Here is a 20,378-nt window from a genome sequence, read left to right as displayed (position 1 = left end):
CGCCGACGGATGGGGAGGAAGTAGAGACCAGTGCAAATGCTGGAAAGTGCAGGGCGGAAGAACCGAAGGTGTGACCCTAAAGCCTCTGAAGGAGGGGCTTCGGGAGAGGAGCAGTTGGGCGCTGTGTCAAGGTTAACCGAGCAGCCGAGCAGCCGTGGGTGTGGGCAACGCGGCTGAAGCCTCAGCCCTGCCGGCAGGAGGCAGGCCTCGCAGAAGAGGCTGCAGCTTGAAAGCGAAGCTTCCAAGGAGGATGAGGGGGGGTGTGGGTGTGTGTGTGTGTGTTGAGCATTCACACTTACAAAGGAGTAAACTGTAGAAAAAAAAAAGCCCACCCTGGACTTCCTGTCGTGCCTCAGTGGAAATGAATCTGACTAGTATCCATGAGGATGCAGGTTCGATTCCTAGCCTCCCTCAGTGGGTTAAGGGCCCGGGGTTGCCTTATGTAGCAAGAAGCCTCCTACACCCCCTCCCTCCACATCTCAGCCTGCAGGCCCCATCCCAGCACACCAAAACCTGAGGGTGGGGAGCACAGAAACTCCTTGCCACCCCCAGTTTCGAAATCCATCATTCCCTGGCTCCCAAGATAGCCCACTCCCGGCTTCCCTCCCACCTCCCTGGGCGACCCTCCTCTGCGGCCTTGCCAGCTCTTCTTGTGTCCTGCCTTTAAGTGGTGGCCCACTGAGCCTCCTCCCTTCTCATCCCAACCTGGTCCCTTCCCACAGCTCCATCTGTCTCTAGCCACACGAGGGCCCAAGTCTCTCTTCTGAGTCCCAGTCCCGTACACTAATTGCCCACCTTGGATGTGCTTCAAACTCGACACATCAGAACCGGACTCATCAGCCACCCCTTCTGCCTGCGCACCCCCGCCCCCCACCCCCAGCCTACAACAGCCACGGGTCAGTTTTCGGGACACCCACCCTCTGTTCTCCCAAGGACTGAAACGGGCTTAGATCTGGTGAGGAGACGACCCCCTCCTTTAGGCCCTGTGGTTTGGGGTGTCTAAGTAGAGTATGTGATGGAGGCCTAGAACATTCCAACTGCAGCACAGTACTTCAGGGTTAGCACCCAGTTACAGTTGCTCCCCAGGTTTGGCCTGAGACCTGGGAGATGACCCCCACCCCATTCCTGATAGATGTGAACCTGAGAGACCACGAAGCCAACATCCTGCCTTACACGGAGGCTGAGACTGACACACGCACACTTACCGTGCCAGGCTCTGGGCCAGGCTCTCTACACACGTGCGGCTCTCATGTCATCCTAACAAAAGAGGCCCTAGCTCAGCCCCACTTTTCCCCACTCGAAAGAGGAAGGTTTTGAGCCACAGAGGGTTAAGCATCTTGCCCAGGTCACATGGCTAAGGAAGATGGCGGGCATTCAAACCCAGTCCTGTGATCCCAAGTCCTGCTCCAACCACTAGACCACCCTACCAGAGGCCCACAGAGGCTGCAGACCAAGCCACAGGAGGCAGAGGGACCAGGCCTGTGCTCACTGCCAGACCTGAGTCACGGCGGGCCCGAGGCCAGAACTACACCCTCGGCCTTGCAGTTACATGGATGGATAAATTCCCCTCTGCTCAAGCCAAATATCTTTCGGCTTTCCTGTAAATTCAGACCAAAAAAGTCCTAACTGATAACACCACCCCTCCGTAGGTGGCAGGCACCGCCACCCCCCAGCCACTCAGGCCAGGAGCTGGGCTTTCATTCTCCCCGACCCCCTCCCCCTCATCTCTCACATCCAACTAGTGATCAAAGCCTGAATCCCAAGCATCACCGGGATCTGCCCCTTTGCTTTCCATCCTAGTTCAGGCCGCCATCATTTTTGCCGGTTTTGACCACAGCCCCCTTGCTGTGGCTCTACCTCCAGCCTGCTCCCAGCCACAGACTTACCCCCAGTTCCCTAAGATCCAGATCTTACCGTGTCACTTCCCGGCTTAAACCCTCCAGACACCTCACTGCCCCCAGGGTAAATTCCACCCCCACGGCCACCCCTCTGGTCCCACGTGCTATCACACCCTGCTCTACCCACCTGCTCCCAGGGCACCGTCAGCCCCTTGCCCCTCTGCACCTCTGCCCAGAAGGTTCTTCCTCCCCATCTTCCCCTCCTGAATGCCTCGGTACCACTTCCTCTACAAGCTGAGCCGGTCACTCTCTTGGCTCTGTCGACACTGGGCCCTTCTAATTGTCTTCGTTACCTATATTATTCTTTTTTTTTTTTTTTTTTGGCCACTCCGCAATATATGGAGTTCCCAGGCCAGGGATCAGATCCGAGCCATAGTTGTGATCTAAGCCACAGCAACGCTAGATCCTTAACCTACTGTGCCGGGCCGGGAATCGAACCCGTGACCCAGCACTCCCAAGAAGCCACCAGTCCTGTTGTACCACAGCGGGAACTCCATCTTTGTCAGCTATATTAACTTCAGTTTGGGGAGCTCTTTACTGGACGGTGAGCTCCTTGAGATCAGGGCCCCTGTCTCATTCTTCTCAGTCCCAACCCCAGAGCCTGCATGGCACAGAGCAGTCTCTCAATAAACACTCATGGAGGGAATTCCCACTGTGGCTCAGTGGGTTAAAAACCCAACTAGTACCCATGAGGATGCAGGTTCGATTTCTGGCCTTGCTCGGTGGGTTAAGGATCCAGTGTTGCCACGAGCTGCAGTGCAGGTCGCAGATGTGGTTGCAATCTGGTGTTGCTGTGCTGTGGCTGTGGCTGTGGCAGGCAGCTGCAGCTCCCATTTGACTCCTAGCCAGGGAACTTCCATATACGGCAGGTACAGCTCAAAAAAAAAAAAGAAAAGAAAAGAAAAAAGGAAAAAAAGGAATAAATGAAGTGTTCCCAGGAAAAGGGTGGGTGGTTCTACCTTTCTTCACTGGGGATGGCCAGCCAGGTTCAGAGAAAAAAATAATGTCATATAATTACAGTGTAGAAAGCCTTTTATCTATAGACAAGCACATAATATATTTCATCCTCATGACATTGTTGCCTCATGACATTTTACGGATGAAGAGACAGGCTCAGGAAGGCTTACAATATAGAATTTAGTGCGCATACTACAAAATCCATTATCAAGGCACAAGCTCCCCCACCAGGCTATGTGTTTCAGAGGCTAATACATCAGCGGAATGAAGAGATGTTCTTGCGCACACTGGCCACAGGGGGGCAGTCGAGTGTCGGCGTGAGAGTCGCTACCCACCCTTGGAATGATTTGGATCTGGGTGTGGAAGGGGAACAGCCAGCACTGAGGAGAGACCAGGGGAGAGGGGCCGCGGCCGGAGTTGCTATTTCAGGATCTGCCAGAAACAGTCCAAACTGGAGTGGGTCCCGGGGTTACCACTAATCCCAAGAGTCAAGAGCTGGAGACATAGACTGTATACCCCAAACTAGCATTACCAGCATATTTAATAACAAGCCACAGGAAGTGATGGGGCAATGGCAGGGCATTGCTGGAGCACCCAAGACCTCCAAATGGGGGACAGTACCCACGGCCCTCAGCAGGTACAAGTCACTGGTCTGTCAGACCGCAGCTACCCTGCACCATAGATGGGGACAGGGGCTGTGCTTGTGTCCTCAGAGGTCCAGCAGACAGGGGGCCTGGTCAACATCTACTATACTGAGCATCCTGGAGGGTGTGGCCTCTTCCGTACCCAGGACACAAAGCAGTTGCCCTGGGGACCACTCATTCCCGGAGCGCTGACCTCCCAGACCCACTCCATGAGCACTTCAGGAGGATGGTTGGAGCCAATCAGAGGCAGCAGCTGAGTGCAAGGATCCCAGGCTGAGGTCTCAGCACAATCCAAGTTTCTCCCAGGCTGTCATCTGCACCATGCAGGGATCGAAGGTCGCAGGAGTTTCCTGTGCGGCCGGTGGGCTGGAGGGAGACCTCTCTGGGAGGCAGAACACGCGAGCCTCGGGAATCTGTAACAGATAGCCGCCCCTGTCTTTGCTGGGAAGGGAGTTCAGAGTGAGACTCCGGGGCTAGAGGAAGGTTAAGGCAAGCTGTCCACCTGTCTGTGCTCCCAGCCTTCCCATCAAGGACAATGCAGCTTAATGGAGTTGCTGGGGTCCAGATGCCTGGCCTCACTCCATGGCACTCAGTCCCAAAGCCATCCCCCCACCTCTCACTCCCAGACAGAGCCTGAGAGATGATGTGACAGCAGCGCCCTTTTCTCAATTTTCTAAATTCTTTTCCTCCCCACTCAAGTCTGACAGCCTTGACCAGGGTCAGAGTTCCATAGCAAACATCTCAGTATCTTCCTGCAGGAACACTGAGGTCCCCAGCACATGCCATGGACCAGCTCTCCAAGCACCGAGCTGAAGAGACAGCAAAGGCAGGAAGTTGAAGAAAGCCTTTGCCTACCCCCTCTTCCGTCCCCCACCCCACACTCCTGCCTGGGTGTGGCAGACACCATGACGCTGGGGGCACAGCCCTTCCCACTATCAAATCTCTCTACACTCCTAACACCACCAAGACTGGAACCCAAAGGCCAATCCAGGTCAACACCTCAACCTCTAATCTCTCTGCTCTGTCCACTTGGATTTTTTCCCAAAGATGTATATTCCAGTGGACCCTCTGAACTGACCCCCAACCCTTAGGTTCAGGCCAGGAAAGCTGAGCCTGGCTGGCTGGGGAGTTGCTGTGGCCTCTGGATGGCCATTCCCAGCAGCAAGAAGGTGTCTACCAAGGCCACTAGGAAATAGGGACAGGATAAGGGTGGAGGAGCTGGGGTTCCAGTCCTGGAAACCATATTCCAAATGTGTGTGTGTGAAGATTCATTCTTTTGGGAAGAGCAGCCATATTTTGCAACCGCATCACCAAGAGTGGTGAGAAATGGGGGGAAAGGGAGGACAGAGCAAAAGGGGCAGCCCAAGGGGTCCTTGCCACTCAGGGGCTATGCCCCTCCTCCCTGAGTGCGGAGTCCATGAGGAGTCCCAGGGTCTAGCTGTCATTCACTTGCGCGTGTCACTTTCTTCTGAGTTTCCCCATTTGTAAAATGAAGGGTTCCCAGTAGACATGGAGACTCCGTCCCAGCCGGGGAAGGAGAAAAGAGCAAAGGACAGAGAGAAGGGAGGAAGGACAGAAAAGCAGCCAAATGTACTGGGCAAGGGGGTGGGTGACCCTTCCCCAGGACACACCAAAGAGGCACGCACGCACGCCCCCCTCACCGCCCTGGCCAGCCCTCTCTCCCAGGGGGTGGGGGCAGCATGCGGGAGGTGAGAAGTCCACAGCTCAGCAAGGCCAGCGTGGCACAGCTGCCCAGGATTAGCACCAAATCCTGGGCTGCTCTGCGCAGGATCACACGTCGTCAGCTTCACAGCTGCTTAGCTGCACCCTGCCCACTCTGTCCCCTTCCCCTCCCCAGCCCCTGCTCACACGCTCGCACTCACTCCCTTCCCGGGGGAAGCTGGGACCCTGCCTCTGCCAGGGCAGGCAGGGGAGGGACTCCAGAGGGAGAGGAGCAAAAGGGGTCAGGGGCACCCCCAGTCAGCAGCTCCGCCCACACAAACCGCCTGGGAGCCCCCAGGGACAAAGCTGAATAGAGGAGGAGGCACAGACAAAGGCTTCCTTCGCCAACCCCTTCGGCAGCCTTGGCCTAGAATTACCTTGTCTTTAGGCCACCCAGGCCCTTCTTTCCAGATGGTTCCCGTCTTTGGAGAGACAGAGGCAGGAGGGGTCAGATGGAGCCCCCGCAGCTGGGACTCCTCAGTCCCAGCTTCCCAGAGCATCGTGCTCCTGAGGCCCTCCGGCTGTTAGGAACTTTGTCACCTACGCCCCCCCCACACATCCCAAAGCTCCTTGCCCTGGGCCACATGTGTGCCTCCGACCTGATTGGGAGCTGGGGGAGGAGGTCCCCTCCCCATCCCCCAGGGTCATCCAGGTTCTGTCCTAAAACCCGAGCCACACTCCCGCACCTGCTGTCAAGACGGTGGCCACGGTGAGGAATGCCGCTCAAAGCCTGCTCCCGGGAAGGAGAGGAGGGGAGGAAGCAGAAGCCAGGGGCCTGGGTTGTCCTGAGTTTCTCTGGCCGCGGCTCTCAGCCTCCCGGTGGGAAGGGCAGTGGTTGATACCAAGATGGACCTTGGCTAGGTGGGTGAGGCTGGAGCCAAGCAGGGTGGCGTGGGTGGAAGGAAAAAGGACTCACGGCACCCTGTGGCTCCTCCAAACTCTCTCCTCTTTGATCCGCCCTGCCTCCCCCTCTCCCACAGTTACAGTGACCTGGAAAAAGACCACGGGTGGGGGCGCCACAGACGCAGGAGAGACGACGGGGAGAGGGAGGCAAGGGCGGCCTCTTCCCTCAGATCCCGCACACCTGGGGTAGCCGCAGGCCCCCACCCCGGGGGCTTCCACAGGGAGTCGCTGAAAAGCTGGGTCTGTGGCTGCGCCCAGAGTCCGGTCAATGCGGACCTTGCTGCCCCCTGCGCCCCCAGACCCGCAGCGCTGAGGCGTTCACCTGTGAAGATTCTCACCTGTGCGTGCGCGCCCGCATCTCAGAAGGGCGTCGGGGGCCGCTCCCTTAACATCGAGCGCGGAGGCTGCGGGCAGCTCGGAGGAGGCGACCCCCGAACGCAGCCGGGCGCCTAGGAGTCGTCCTCGTCGTCGTCGCCTCCGCTGGCGCCACCGGGCTCGGTCTCCCGGGACGCGCGCAGCTCTCGGGCCAGCAGCGCTATCAGGCCCCGGGCGCGGAGCAAGAGGCCGGCGCCCAGGAACAGGATCCCGCAGAGCACGAGCAGGGACAGCACGCCCAGCACCGCCGCCTGCACGGCGCGCGGCCCCTCGGGGGGTTCCGGCGGCGCCGGCGGCGGCGGCACCCCCGACTGGTTGCAGCAGGAGCTCAGCCAGGCGGCTCGGGCTGTGACGCCCGTCTGCGAGCCGTTCATGCTTTGGCGCCGGCTGCCCAGATGTGCTTGGGATCACCAGATGTGCCGAAGCCCAGGCCAGCGGGTGGGCGGTGGCTGAGTCGGGGAGGGGGGCGGATCCCAGGCGCCCTGCGCCCCCGCCCCTTGCGCAGAGAGCTCGGGCCCTTCCTAGACAAAGGGCTAGGGCCGGGGTACAGCTATGGGCGAATCCCAGGGCGGGTGTACTTGTCTCTGTCCAACGGTCCAATGGCCCACACACGCAAATCCGGCCCAGGAACCCAACCAGCCAAACCCAGGAGTCCCGTCCCCAGGGCTCTCCCTCCCACTTGACAAGGAAGGTCAGGGGTTAGCCCCCCTCAGAACTCTGAGAAGACCTTCCAGGAGGCAGCCCAGGTGCTGGCTAGGGTACTGCCCCCATTAAGTGGGTCACAGAGCAAGCAAGGGCCATCCCCACTCCCGGACTTTCTGTCCCCCGGCCAAAGGTCAATACTGCTAGGTGGCCTAGGGGGCCCAGGGGGCCACTTGGACAGGAGACAAATAAGTAGCCTCCAAAACCTTAGTGATGCATAGCCTTCCTCATCCATCATCCCTCTTGGGAGCCTCCTGGGGTTGGACAAGCAAGCCAGTGCTCCTTGGTCCCAAGGCAGCAAGATGGAGGGCAAGGGGACTTCAAAGCCTGTCCCCCGTTCCTTTACTCAGACCCCGGAGGTCAAGGAGAGTTACAGACCAAGGGGAAGGCGCAGATTTGAGTCTTCGGGGCCCCTGTCCTGATCTTGAGTAAACCAGTGCCCTACCTGTGGGAAATTACAGTTGCCAAAAGGGATGGAGATGTTTCTGAACTGTCCACTAAGGGGAGCTTGCTGCTAACTGGGTGTCCCACAGCCAAGCCAGGAGCAGAGTCTGGCTGCAGAAAAGTAGAAAGTCCAGGGAGGCTGGGATGGGAGAAAGACCCTCCCACCTAGGTCTCCGGAAAATTTCTTTAGCAACCCTGAGCTCTGTTCAAAACAAAGTCACTCAAAACATGTCAGAAGGGATGAGCCGATGGGCTCTAGGAAGAAAAGGCCCCCAGACTGCAGCAGGCCAGGTAGGCTCACACACACATCAAGGACTTGCTGAGAATGGACCTTCCCCATCTCCAAGCCCCTGAAGAGTACCTGAGTTCTCCAACCTCCTCCCAATGCCCCACAGGTCAAGGGCAGGACATCACAAAAGCCCTCATGAAACAGCACATGGCCAAAAGCAGCCTGGAAGGAGAAAAACATTCAAACGCTTCCTGACCATCCTAGGACCTACCGGCTCCAGGACCATGGACAAGACCCCCAGCCTATTTTTCCCTTAGCGCCCAGGGTTCCACACCAGTCTGGTTAGAACTGGCCCCGATGTAACCCAAAACGTTGCAAAATATGCAAGAACAGGAGGTGTCTTGTGGCCCAGCAGGTTAAGGCACTGGTGTTGTCACTGCAATGGCAGGGGCCACTGTTGTGGGGCAGGTTCAATCCCTAGCCTGGGAATTTTGGTATGTGGCGGGCACAGCCAAAAAAGCAAAAAGAAAGAAAACGTGGAAGAATCAAACAATGAAAAGCACACACTGGGGTTCACTGATTTTGAGCACACTTGCCTAGAAATTCACATGAGTTATCACGTCCTAACCCTGAGCTTTCTAGTGCAGGAAGGGGCTGTGTGTGTCTATGAGACAGAGGAGAGATGCTGTGGCGCTGTCCGAGGCAAAACCAGATAGTATAAACTGCGGGGACGTCACAGCTTCCTTGGGGAGGGAGGCGAAATAGCGCGGTCATATCCAAAGGCAGCAGATCCTGATCTGCGTGCTCATTCACGGGCCTGACCATGGTCACAACTGCTTATGAGAATGTCCAACAAAGTACAAAACCCGTCAGCTTTAATCTACCTTTAATCCCATCCTCCCACCCCGGCATTGTGGAACAATGGCCTCAACACACACCTGTGTCGTCACAGGTCTGCCAGAAGGTGTTCACGTTTCAGGGCGACACCAGCCCAGGCAGAGATGGCTCCAGCCAAACTCACATTCTCACCTTTATTCACCATCCTAGTGATGGCTCCTCTGTACAGTGAAGGAAAGGGGCCCCCACCAGGGGTGTGGAGAGACAGTGCAGGCCGGACTTGACCGCCGGTGAAGGTTAAGAGGATGACCAGAGTCTGGCAACCACAAACAAGGAAGCCAGGGGCCAACCTTCCAAGTCGCGTCAAGGACCCAGAGCAGGTTCCAGGGCCCCAAGGGCCTAAGAGAACCATCCCCGGAAGCCTAAGTCCACAAGCCATCGAGGAGCACCCAAGGCCCCGGGCAAGGCCTAGAGGGCCAGGGTGTCTTTGATGAGCCTGCGCATGGTGGTGGTGACCGAGGAGCCCAGGGCATCGGTGATCTGGAAGGAGATCTTGTAGAGGTAGGGCTGCACGTCCCGCAGGCCCGTGTCGAACACATTGTCCACCTCGGACTGCGTGGGCATCTTGGGCAGGTACTCGTGCCGGTTCATCACCTCCACGATGTTGATGATCTTCTCGCAGAGCTTCTCGCCCACCTTCTCCCGGCAGATCTGCCGCTCCTGCTCCGTAGCCAGGGCCACCACATGCACCTTGACTGTCCACACTTCCCAGGGGATGCACTCATCTGAGAACGGCCAGCGAGACTTCTTCTTCTGATAAAACTCCAGGGACATCTGCCCCAGCCCATCGCCCCCGGAGTTGCGCAGAGCATCCTGGGGAAGGAGGAGCAAGAGTGAGCAGGCCTAGGAGCTCCCACTGTGGCACGGTGGGTTAAGAATCCAACTGCAGGAGTTCCCGTTGTGGCGCAGTGGTTCACGAATCCGACTAGGAACCATGAGGTTGCGGGTTCGATCCCTGCCCTTGCTCTGTGGGTTAACGATCTGGCATTGCCATGAGCTGTGGTGTAGGTTGCAGACGTGGCTCGGATCCCGCGTTGCTGTGGCTCTGGCGTAGGCCAGTGGCTACAGCTCCGATTTGACCCCTGGCCTGGGAACCTCCATATGCCGTGGGTGCGGCCCAAGAAATAGCAACAACAACAACGACAAAAAAAAATAAATTAATTAAAAAAAAAAAAAAAAAAAGAATCCAACTGCAGCGGCTCAGGCTGCTGAGGGTTTGATCCTCGGCCCGCGCGGTGGGTTAAAGAATCTGGCACTGCCAAAACTGTGGCTCCATTCAATCCCTGGCCTGGGAACCCCCATATACTGTGGGTGTGGCCATTAAAAAAAAAAAAAAGTGAGCAGGCCAAGGCCTCTGAGGGCTTCTCACCCTGTGAAAGCCTGCTTCTGATGCCCCAAGGAATTGTTTTCCTAGCTTCACTGGTCCTTCGGGAGGGCAAGGAATGAGATCAGAGAGCAAAGGATTTGTGTGAAGTGAGAGCAAAGTGTCAGCATAAAATTGAGTGGTTCAAGCAAACTGACAAAATCTGTCTGCTGGCCCAACTCCTCCAGCTTTGCTCAGAAGGGACCTTTTCAAGCACTGTTCTGGGCCAGGCACTGTACACACACGATCTTGCTCCGTCCTCTCAGCAACTCTGCGCGGCAGGTACATCACCTGCATTTTAACTGAGGCAGAGGGAGGCTCAGAGTCGTTGGCAAGCTGTCTTGCTAAAGTCACAGGCTAGTAGATGACGGCACCAGGTCTGAATCCAGATGGTCTGATTTCAAAACCCTTGCTTTTTACCTTCACCGGAAGGGCCTTCCTTCTCCTTCCACAACCCCACCCCTTTGGCTCTCACGCTTCAAAACATTCTCCAAAACCACCTTCTCAACAGTATCTCCTCTCCAGGCAAGCGCTATCTGCCTTCTCCACGGCCAGTTAAGCCCAATCCTACTTCAGTCACTTGATGACAAGCTAAACTCACAGTCTCTAAAGAAAAGCCCAGTGATCCTTGAATAGAAAGAAGCCAAGGGACAGAAGGGGGATGGGAGGGGAAGGACAGACGAGACCTGGCTGCTTCTCCCTCTCTCCTCTGAGAAGCAAATGGGGCCACGTGGTCCAGCAATTCCGCCTATCCCCCCATGGGGCATGCTGGCCCCATGCTCCTCCTCCAGTGCAGTCGAGACCCTAAAGCACCTTTCCGTGTGAGTCACGGCCAACTCAGAGGCTAAGGACGCCTCCCTCAAGTCCTAATCTGCCCCCCCAGGGATTAAATCTCTCCTTCCCGGCCAAACCAAGCTCAGTAAGAATGGCTACCACTTTATAATGCTCCTCTGCACCAGCTGTCGAAGTACTTGACATACGTGACTCATTGAATCCTCACGGTGCAAATACCCTATGAGGTGGGTATGATTATCATTTCAATTGTTTTTTTGGGTTCTTGGGGGGTTTTTTTTGTTTTTTTTAGGGCCGCACCTGTGGCATATGGAGGTTCCCAGACTAGAGGTCGAACTGCAGCTACAGCTGCCAGCCTACACCACAGCCACAGCAATGCAGGATCCAAGCAGCGTCTGCAAGCTACACCACAGTTCACGGCAACGCCAGATCCTCAACCCACTGAGCGAGGCCAGGGATCGAACCTGCAACCTCATGGTTCCTAGTCGGATTCGTTAACCACTGAGCCATGACGGGAACTCCAGCATTCCAATTTTATACACAGTGAAACCGAGGGCTGGGAGGAGGTGAGTCACTTGCCCAAAGTCACACACCTGCTAGGTGGGGGAGCTTGGCTCAACTACTATGCTCCACATGCTCACAGGCATCGGGAGGACAGAGGGCTGAGTACCACTGCCTCCCTTGAAGGGGGACTGGGAAACTCTTATGAATGTGTCCTTTCTGAGCTTGGAGGGACTGAGGGGCTGGGGGACAGACGTGCCCACTGTGGCCTGGAGAGGGTCCACACCCTGCAGAGATCACACCATACCCGGCACAGGGCAGGGTGTCTCTATACGTCTATGGAATGGAAGTCAGATAGACACCCTCTGCCTCCAACCCCAGAGAGGGTACCTTCAAAGAAATTCCCTTTGTTTCTTTAAAATTTGAAAATATGCGCTCATTGAAAGAGTGATGCAGCACTATTCACAATGGCCAAGACATGGAAACAACCTAGATGTCCATGACAGAGGAATGAATTAGGAAGCAGGGGTACATATACACAATGGAATACTACTCAGCCATAAAAAAAGAACAAAATAATGCCATTTGCAGCAACATGGGTAGAACTAGAGACTCTCATACTAAGTGAAGTTAGTCAGAAAGAGAGAGACAAATACCATACGATATCACTTATATCTGGAATTAAAATATGGCACAAATGAACCTTTCCACAGAAAAGAAAATCATGGACATGGAGAATAGACTTGGGGTTGCTGAGGGGGAGGGGGAGGAAGTGGGATGGACTACGAATTTGAGATTAATAGATGCAAACTATTGCCTCTGGAATAGATGAGCAATGAAATCCTGCTGTACAGCACTGGGAACTACATCTAGTCACTTATGATGGAACATGATAATATGAGAAAAAAGGAGGTGTACATGTATGTGCGACTGGGTCACCTTGCTGTGCAGTAGAAAACTGACAAAACACTGTAAACCAGCTCTAATGGAAATAAAATAAAATAAATAAAATAAATAAAAATAAATAAATAAAGAGAGTGAAACACTGCAACACTGAATGAAACCAAAATTAAAACTCACACTCCCACTCCTCCCTCCTGAGGCAACCAACATTAGCAGCCTGGTGTGTCCCTTCCACCCTTCTCCTCGCCCTCACAGGCGCACACAAACACGTGCCACACTCCCCAAGGGACGCTCCACTTGGATGGCAACTCCCTGAGCCCAGCCGCCCTGCCTCCCAGGGCGCTGCGTGTGGGAAGGGTCCAAAACTGGAAGGAGAGGCGGAGAGAAGGTGTCAGGAGAGAGAGAGAAGGTCAAGCGCACGGGGCAGGGTAGGACGATGCTCACCCCAGGGGCCCTGACCGCCAAGGCTGCCAGGGCATCCTGCTCTCCCTCCTTGTGTTTGTGTGTTTTGTTTTGTTTTTTATCTTTTTAGGGCTGCACCTGCGGCACATGGAGGTCCCCAGGATAGGGGTCAAGTCGGAGCCACAGCTGCCAGCCTGCACCACAGCCACAGCAACGCAGGATCCAAGCAGCATCTGTGACATACACAGCTCATGGCAACGCCGGATTCTTAACCCACTGAGCAAGGCCAGGGATCGAACCCACGTCCTCATGGATACAAGTCGTTACCACTGAGCCACGACAGCTCCTTTCTTGTGTTTTTACGAGGCTCCCTCACCTCCCCCAAGCCCAAATCCTCCTCACCCACAGGAGCTCTGAACTCGCCTATTCCTTTGAACCTAACACGCACACCCAGGAAGGGTAGGTGAGCAGGAGGAGGGGCGCTCAGGGGGGCCCCCTGCAGCCCACTGCTCCCCCGCTTACCCTGAACTCTCCGACCACCTTGCGCAGAGCGCGGTCCAGCTCCTCGGAGGAGACGCGCACGTAGGTGAAGTCGATGAAGTCGCAGTCGACATCCTGGGTGCCCACAGTGCCGATGGAGTAGGTGCCCTCCTTCTTATAGTGGAACTTGCCTGTGCTGCGGTGCAGGAGCACCGTGTGCAGCACAGCCAGCATGGCCTCCTCCACTTGCCGCCCCTCCACGGACACCTCCAGCACCTCCGAGCGACAGTTCATCTTGTAGCCAGTGGCCCACGCTGGGGCCGGGAACACAAATACAGAAGGGGAGCTTCACCCCCTCCCAGGGGGGCTACCCTGCAAGAGGAGCCAGGGCAGAATGCCGACACCTTCTGAATGACCCTAGTGTCACCTGGTCCCCTCCCAGGCCCGGCCCAGCCCCTGCCGCCACAGTCCTCTGCTTTGGGGCAGCAGCCGCTGGCAGACAACCTTAGTCTCCCGGGAGCAGCGAGGGGGAGAGCATCAAAAGGACTTGTCCACACACCGGCCAAGGCTTGAATTCCAGGACGGTACTCAGTGCCGTTTCCAGCAAATGCTCCCTGTGCAACACCTGTCCGTCCCTGCACTTGAGAAGCTGCCAGGATGGAGGAAAGGCAGGGAGACCAAGCTTACCGTAGGGCTGAGACTACCGGTGGGAGCAAGAAAAAAAGGAAGGCCGGACTCTGATTTCCTGGGACCTTGAATGACCAGATAAAGGCATCTGGACTCTGTCCCTAGGGCAGTGAAGAGTCAGTGCATCACTGTCCAAGACTGAATCTGTGCATCCGAAAATTAACTCTGGCTGACAGGCAGAGAATGGCTTGTCACTATTTTGGGGTCACAGGCAGCTCTGAGAAGTCAGTGAAAGCTAAGAAGACTGGACTCGAAAACCTGGCGGAAAGACAGACACCAAATCTCACATGTTTCCAGGGCTATCCAGACTCCGAAGTAAAAACTTGCCAATTTAAGGCAGAAAGGCTGGGCAAGGAGTCCAGTTAGAGGCCGTTACCATAGTGACAGTTAGAGACAGAGCCCAGTGGGATATGGGAGAGTGAAATGCAGAAGGTGAGGGTTTTCACGTCCAATGGTCCTGGGTTTGAATCTTGCTCTGTGACCTAAAGCAAATCACTCAATCTCTTGGAGTCTATTTCCTTACCTGTAAGTTTGGGTCATTGTGAGAATTAAATAAAACACAAGTAAAACACAGTAGAATAGCAGCAAAGAGCAGCAGGTTAGAACCCCAGCTCTGGGAGTTCCCGTTGCAGCTCAGCAGTAACAAACCCAACTAGGATCCATGAGGATGTGGGTTCAATCCCTGGCCTCACTCAGTGGGTTAAGGACCTGGCGTTGCTGTGAGCTGTGGTGTAGGTCGCAGATGTGGCTCAGATCTCGAATTGCTGTGGCTGTGGTATAGGCCGGAGCTGTAGCTCCAATTCGACCCCTAGCCTGGAACTTCCATATGCCGCAGGTGCGGCCCTAAAAGAAAAAGCGAAAAACAAAAGGACCCTAGCTCGGCCAACTGCTCACTGTGCCAACTGCTCACTGTGCGATCCTGAGCAAGCTGCCTAACCCCTAGGTGCCTCAGTCTCCCCAGTCTATTATAAAAAGGGGACATGTTGACATAACCTTGTAAATACTTCACTAAACATTTTTTTAAAGGGGGAGAGATGATATTATCAATAGCTACTCTATTGATAAGGGTTGTCTCCAGGACTGGATCCGTGAGCATCGGTAAAGCCCCTAAAGCAGTTTCTGGCAATTAGGAAACAGAAAGTATTAGCTGCTATAATTATGACATTGTCATTGCTGAGAGATGATGCCAGGCGACAGGACAGGACTGGTGACAGGACTGGCAGAGGGAGTGGGAAGGAAAGAACAAACCTGAGCACCAGAACTTCATCAAGGACTGAACTATCGACCCAGAAGAACAGAGAACAGTCAAATTTCTTAGTGGAGAGGGTTCGGCTTACATACCTCCCCTGACAGGGAATTCACTACCTCTCCCAGAAGGCCATTCCGTGTTTTCAAAGTTCTACTCAGTGATTCCTCCTATTGAAGGAATCCATCTCTCAGTGCTTCAAACCATCTCAATTTTGGTATCAAGAGCCACACGGAGTAAGTCCCCCTCCCCCTTTCCACAAAGGAGCCTTTCAGATATTCAGAGGCAACTCTTTCATCACCCTCTCACCCCTTCCACACGTTAAGTCTCCAGTCCCCATAAACACGCCAACTCGACACCATATCTTACCTCCTCCGAGTCTGGAAGCTGTCTTCAAAGTATACTTGTTTGTCTCTTTGCCCCAAAACCCAGGGCAGCAGTCCGTGGACTGCTCGGAGATCAAGCTGGCTCTGTCTTTCCCTTGGTAACCAGCCCACAGCTACCTATGCTATCAGGTATTTTTCCACAGGTATTCATCTCATCTCTCCAACTAGGCAGACAATTCCTTGAGGTCAGGGACTGTATCCTACTCATCACTGGAATCTCAGTACATGGTTCCAATACAAAGGAACTGCTCCATTCATCCTGACCCGGAAATGGTTGCTGGTTTGGTTTCTTCTACACGCTTAGGATGAGCAGGACTCTCTTGCTGTTTCGGCCCTCTAGTTTAACTCCACCCAGCAGCTGCCCAGCTAAAGACTCGCAGCTCTGGTCCAGCTCCTCTTTCTTCCACAATTTCCCCCTCTTGTATCCCCCACAAACCTCCCAACAGGCCATACATCTCTTCGTTTCTGCCCCAAACCTAAACTCTTCCTTCAACCTCAGTGCAATTTTAGACTCCACTCCTTCAGGGAGTCAGTTCTCAGCCACCTTTGGTCTGTACTGAGCTTGTCTGATCCCTTAACCCCCAACCACGGCGAGCAGAGGATTTCTCCAAGGCAGGGCCTGGGAAGCTCTTCTTCCCTCCGGTCTCCCCAGTTCCCCGGTCTGCAGAGCACAGGGGCAGAGGCCGACTGATGCCTTCTCTGGGCCAGGCTTAAGCCCAGACCACGCCATCCTTACCTTGTGCGGACAGGCCGGAGCGCGGGTCACTCAGGCTGGATCTTGCCCTTCCTCCTCCTCACGCGCAGGTACGCCCTCCGCAGGTACGCCGCAATTCCCGTGCGCGGGAAGAGCCGCCAAGAGATGAGCTGAAAGCAAAAACACAAAGTTATTCGTCTCCGCATCAAAAGGCCCCGGCCAAAGGCAAGAAAGACTTCCCACCCGAGTCGCGTCTGTCCCACCGCCACTCCCCTCGAACCTCTACCGTCCAGGGACACGGGAGGAGAGAACTCCTCCAAGTCTCGGAAGCGGTGCCCCGCGCCCAGCCCGGCCAGGCCCGGGAGTTCGAGGTGCAACCGCGCTCGCACAGGAGAAGAGGGCAGACAGCTGGAAGGGTCCCCTACCTCTCCGAATCCCCGTCCGAGGCCCGCGGACCAAGCAAAAGCCCGGGCGGCAGGCGCCAAATCCCCTCGGCAGGCGGTGATGCCGGCGCCGGAAGACCTGACCGGGCCCCGGCAAGCCGGGCCGGTCCCATCTGCTCCGTCGGCCTCCGGGGGGGGCGCAAGCACGCCTCTCTGAGCCCAGGCAGCAAGATAGCTAAGATTATCGTTCCACCTCGACACCAGCGGACAATAGAGCTATTTTCTGATCTATAATTTGAAGGCTACCTTTTTCTGCATTATCTCTTGGGTTTTAAGATTTGATGATGAGACGTATCCCCCCCGCATTTGGACGAGTCCATTCACTCCTACCTCCGAGAAAATTGCGTTTCGGCTAGAACATCCCACTTCCGCCATAGAGAAGAGAGCGAAAGAGAGGCCTGTTGAGTCTGTGCTGCCTCCCTAGGCTGGGAGGAGTCATCGGCGGCGAGCCCCTGGAGTACGGAGACTTGGTCCCCTGCTCTGGGTCAGAGGTCTGGAAAGGGGCACTAATCCCCCAAGACAAGGGGCATGCCATTCGAAGGGATGTCCTGGAGCTGAGCTCAGGCCAGTGTGCTGTGCATCACGCTGAGTGGATGGCAACATTTTACCTTGTTCAATATGCGTGACACACAAGATCCCCTGGCTCCACAAAGATGCTGGACAAAGGGGCTTCACCTTACTCTGTTATCTCCACTTCTTGGTGCTCTGCTATGACCAATCTGGTGACAGTTCTTATAAAGCTGTAATTCTGGAGTTCCCATCGTGGCTCAGTGGTTAATGAATCCGACTAGGAACCATGAGGTTTCGGGTTCGATCCCTGGCCTTGCTCAGTGGGTTAAGGATCTGGCGTTGCCATGAGCTGTGGTGTAGGTTGCAGTCGTGTCTCGGATTCCGCGTTGCTGTGGCTCTGGTGTTGGCCAGCAGCTACAGCTCGGATTCGACCCCTAGCCTGGGAACCTCCATATGCCGTGGGAACGGCCCTAAAAATGGCCAAAAAAAAAAAAAAAAGCTGTAATTCTGCCATTGGCTCTGTGTGTGCCTCTTGATGTCATTCATCCTTTCTGAGTTCCTCCATAAATGGGGCCTGGGGAAGTAGAAAGCCGCCAACTGACAGACCAGCATTCTCTTTTGGACCCTGGGCTTAACCAGAAGGGAATCAGAATAAAAAAACTGAGAGGAGAGGATCTGTGAGGAGCCAAAGAAGTGGGACCCAGGGATGTTAGAACCAAGCCTGGGGATGGGGAGGAGGAAACGGAGCCCAACTTTCACTCATTTCCAGTGAGTGAGGAAAATGACTAACCTCTGTCCCCTGAAAAACGGATCTCAGGGCCCTTCGCTGCCACTGTACTGACAACCTCATAGTCGTCACTACCAGTCACTCAGTTTTACCAGGCACTACACCAGCATGTCATATGCACTTGTGTGTTGATTTTTCCAACTGCCTTTAAAAATAAGTACAATTTCCCCCCAGTTTACAAGTAATGAAACTGAGGCTCAGTGACATGTAGAGACATGCCGTGATGGCTTTTTTTTTTTTTTTTTTCTGCCTTTTAAGGCTGCACTGGTGACATATGGAAATTCCCGAGCTAGGGGTCAAATCAGAGCTGCAGCTGCCAACCTACACCACAGCCACAGCAACACCAGATCCAAGCCATGTCTGTGACCTATAGCACAGCTCCCAGCAATGCCAGATCCTCAACCGACTGAGTAGGGCCAGGGATCAAACCCACATCCTCATGGACGCTCGCCGGGTTTGTTACTATTGAACAGTAGTGGAAACGAATCCAACTAGGAACCATGAGGTTGTGGGTTCAATTCCTAGCCTCACTCAGTGGGTTGAGGATCCAGGGTTGCTGTGAGCTGTGGTGTAGGTGGCAGATGCAGCTCGGATCTGGCATTGCTATGGCTGTAGTGTAGGCCGGCAGCTGCAGCTCTGATTTGACCCCTAGCTTGGGAACCTCCATATGCCACGGGTGCGACCCTAAAAAAAAAAAAAAGACAAAAACTCCTGTGATGGCTAACTTTACATGTCAACTCGACTGTGCCACAGGAACGCCCAGACATTTGGTCAAACATTATTCTGAGTGTGTCTGTGAGGGTGTTTCGGGAAGAGATTGAAAGTTGAATCATAGACTTAGTAAAGCAGATGACCTTCCCCAGGAGGGTGAGCCACATCCAATCAGTTGAAGGCCTGGATAGAATAAAAGATTCTAACCCTCCCTGACTCCTTTCAAGTTGGGACGTCAGGGTCTTCCTGCTTCCAGACTGGACCTGAACTATCTGCTCTTCCTGGGCTGGAGCTCTCTGGCCTTTGGAGCCACCCCATCAGCCCCCTGGGTCTCCAGCTTGCTGACTGCAAATCTTGAGGCCTGTCAGCGCCCTAATCACATGAGCCACTTCTTCATAAGAAATCTCTTTATTTATGGTGGCTCAGCAGTAATGAACCTGACTAGTATCCACGAGGATGTGGGTTCAATCCCTGGCCTCGCTCAGTGGGTTAAGGATCTGGCCTTGCTAGGAGCCATGGTGTATGTCACAGATGTGAGCTTAGAACTAGGGTTGCTGTGGCTCTGGCGAAGGCCAGCTGCTTCAGCTCTGATTTGTCCCCTAGCCTGGGAACTTCCATATGCCAAAGGTGCAGCCCTAAAAAATTAAAATTAAAAAAAAAAAATCTCTTTCTACATATTTCCCTCCTGTTGGTTCCACTTCTCTGGAGAACCCTGACTAATACACTTGCCAAGACCACACAGCTACTTTTTCCTCTTTCTGCTAGTCTTTTTACCCACTCTCTTCCCTCCAAACCTCGCCCTGTCTGTGGAGCCTTTCCTGCCTGAGGATAAGGCCAAGCTCCCTTACCCCTCTTATCCCAGGCCCAGATGTTGGCCAATCCTTGCCTCTTCACACCTCCCCGAGCTGCTACAGGGCTGTTATTGCAACTCCAACCCTGAGTCTGACACCCCTCTGGGTAGTTCTGCCAGGGAGGGTCTGGGCCAAAAAAAAGATGAGGCTGCATGGAATGAATTCTCCCGCCCTATGCCGCTACTCCTGATGACCAAGATGTAATCATTTATTTGGGCCACACATGTGTCGCTGTCTACATGTCCTACCAAAGAGGACAAATCACAGTCCTGGCCCTCTGGGAGCTCAGAGTTTAACAGAACCAGGGGTTGCACCTGCTCAAGAAAACACAGCAAATGATATTAAAAAGGCAGCAGGGGAATTTCCCTTGCGGCGCAGTGGTTTAAGAATTTAGTTTTGGGAGTTCCCATCATGGCTCAGTGGTTAACGAATCCGACTAGGAACCATGAGGTTGCAGGTTTGATCCCTGGCCTCGCTCAGTGAGTTGAGGATCTGGCATTGCCATGAGCTGTGGTGTAGATCGCAGACACGGCTCGGATCTGGTGTTGCTGTGGCTGTGGTGTAGGCTGGCAACAACAGCTCCAATTCAACCCCTAGCCTGGGAACCTCCATATGCCATGGGTGCGGCCCTCGAACAGGCAAAAAGACAAGAAAAAAGAAAAAGAATTTAGTTTCAGGTTGCTGCTGTGGCGTGGGTTTGATCCCTGGCCCCAGAACTTTCTCATGCCATGGGTGCAGCCAAAAAAAAAAAAAAAAATGGCAGCAGGTTTTGCAAGGGCTAGTGGGGGCCAGGATGGAAGTTACAGCTGCCATCCCAGAAACAGGCTCGTGGCTTGGAATAGAAAGTGACA

The 20,378-nt window shown here is 54.6% G+C and overlaps 2 protein-coding genes across 3 annotated transcripts; both read right to left on the bottom strand.

Annotated features, from left to right (window-relative positions):
• Positions 1-3,016: 3,016 nt before the first annotated feature.
• On the bottom strand, positions 3,017-8,363 carry SMIM41 (small integral membrane protein 41). Its single transcript, XM_047786677.1, has 2 exons — positions 6,463-8,363; positions 3,017-3,912 (listed from the first exon to the last, which is right to left on the bottom strand). The coding sequence occupies exon 1, from the start codon at positions 6,871-6,873 to the stop codon at positions 6,574-6,576; it is 300 nt and encodes a 99-aa protein (XP_047642633.1). The 5' UTR covers positions 6,874-8,363; the 3' UTR covers positions 3,017-3,912; positions 6,463-6,573.
• A 380-nt stretch (positions 8,364-8,743) lies between these two features.
• Positions 8,744-16,774, bottom strand: ATG101 (autophagy related 101). Of its 2 annotated transcripts, none has more exons than XM_047786676.1 (4): positions 16,651-16,774; positions 16,268-16,395; positions 13,255-13,616; positions 8,744-9,584 (listed from the first exon to the last, which is right to left on the bottom strand). In XM_047786676.1, the coding sequence occupies exons 3-4, from the start codon at positions 13,504-13,506 to the stop codon at positions 9,180-9,182; spliced, it is 657 nt and encodes a 218-aa protein (XP_047642632.1). In that variant the 5' UTR covers positions 13,507-13,616; positions 16,268-16,395; positions 16,651-16,774; the 3' UTR covers positions 8,744-9,179. The 2 variants fall into 2 exon arrangements, with proteins under 2 accessions (XP_047642632.1, XP_047642631.1); XM_047786675.1 differs by having other exon boundaries at positions 13,255-13,584.
• Between the last annotated feature and the right edge of the window lie 3,604 nt (positions 16,775-20,378).

This window comes from Phacochoerus africanus, chromosome 7, assembly GCF_016906955.1.
Source record: "Phacochoerus africanus isolate WHEZ1 chromosome 7, ROS_Pafr_v1, whole genome shotgun sequence".
Taxonomy (NCBI): Eukaryota; Metazoa; Chordata; class Mammalia; order Artiodactyla; family Suidae; genus Phacochoerus; species Phacochoerus africanus.
Note: the sequence above shows the minus strand (reverse complement) of the source record. Positions and strands in the feature narration are given on the sequence as shown.

Excerpts from the sequence above, each read along its gene's own strand:
- SMIM41 (XM_047786677.1), bottom strand. The coding sequence starts at position 6,873 with ATGAACGGCTCGCAGACGGGCGTCACAGCCCGAGCCGCCTGGCTGAGC.
- ATG101 (XM_047786676.1), bottom strand. The coding sequence starts at position 13,506 with ATGAACTGTCGCTCGGAGGTGCTGGAGGTGTCCGTGGAGGGGCGGCAA. Across the intron at positions 9,585-13,254 it reads AGGTGGTCGGAGAGTTCAGG|GATGCTCTGCGCAACTCCGG; the intron begins GTAAGCGGGGGA and ends CTCCTTCCCCAG.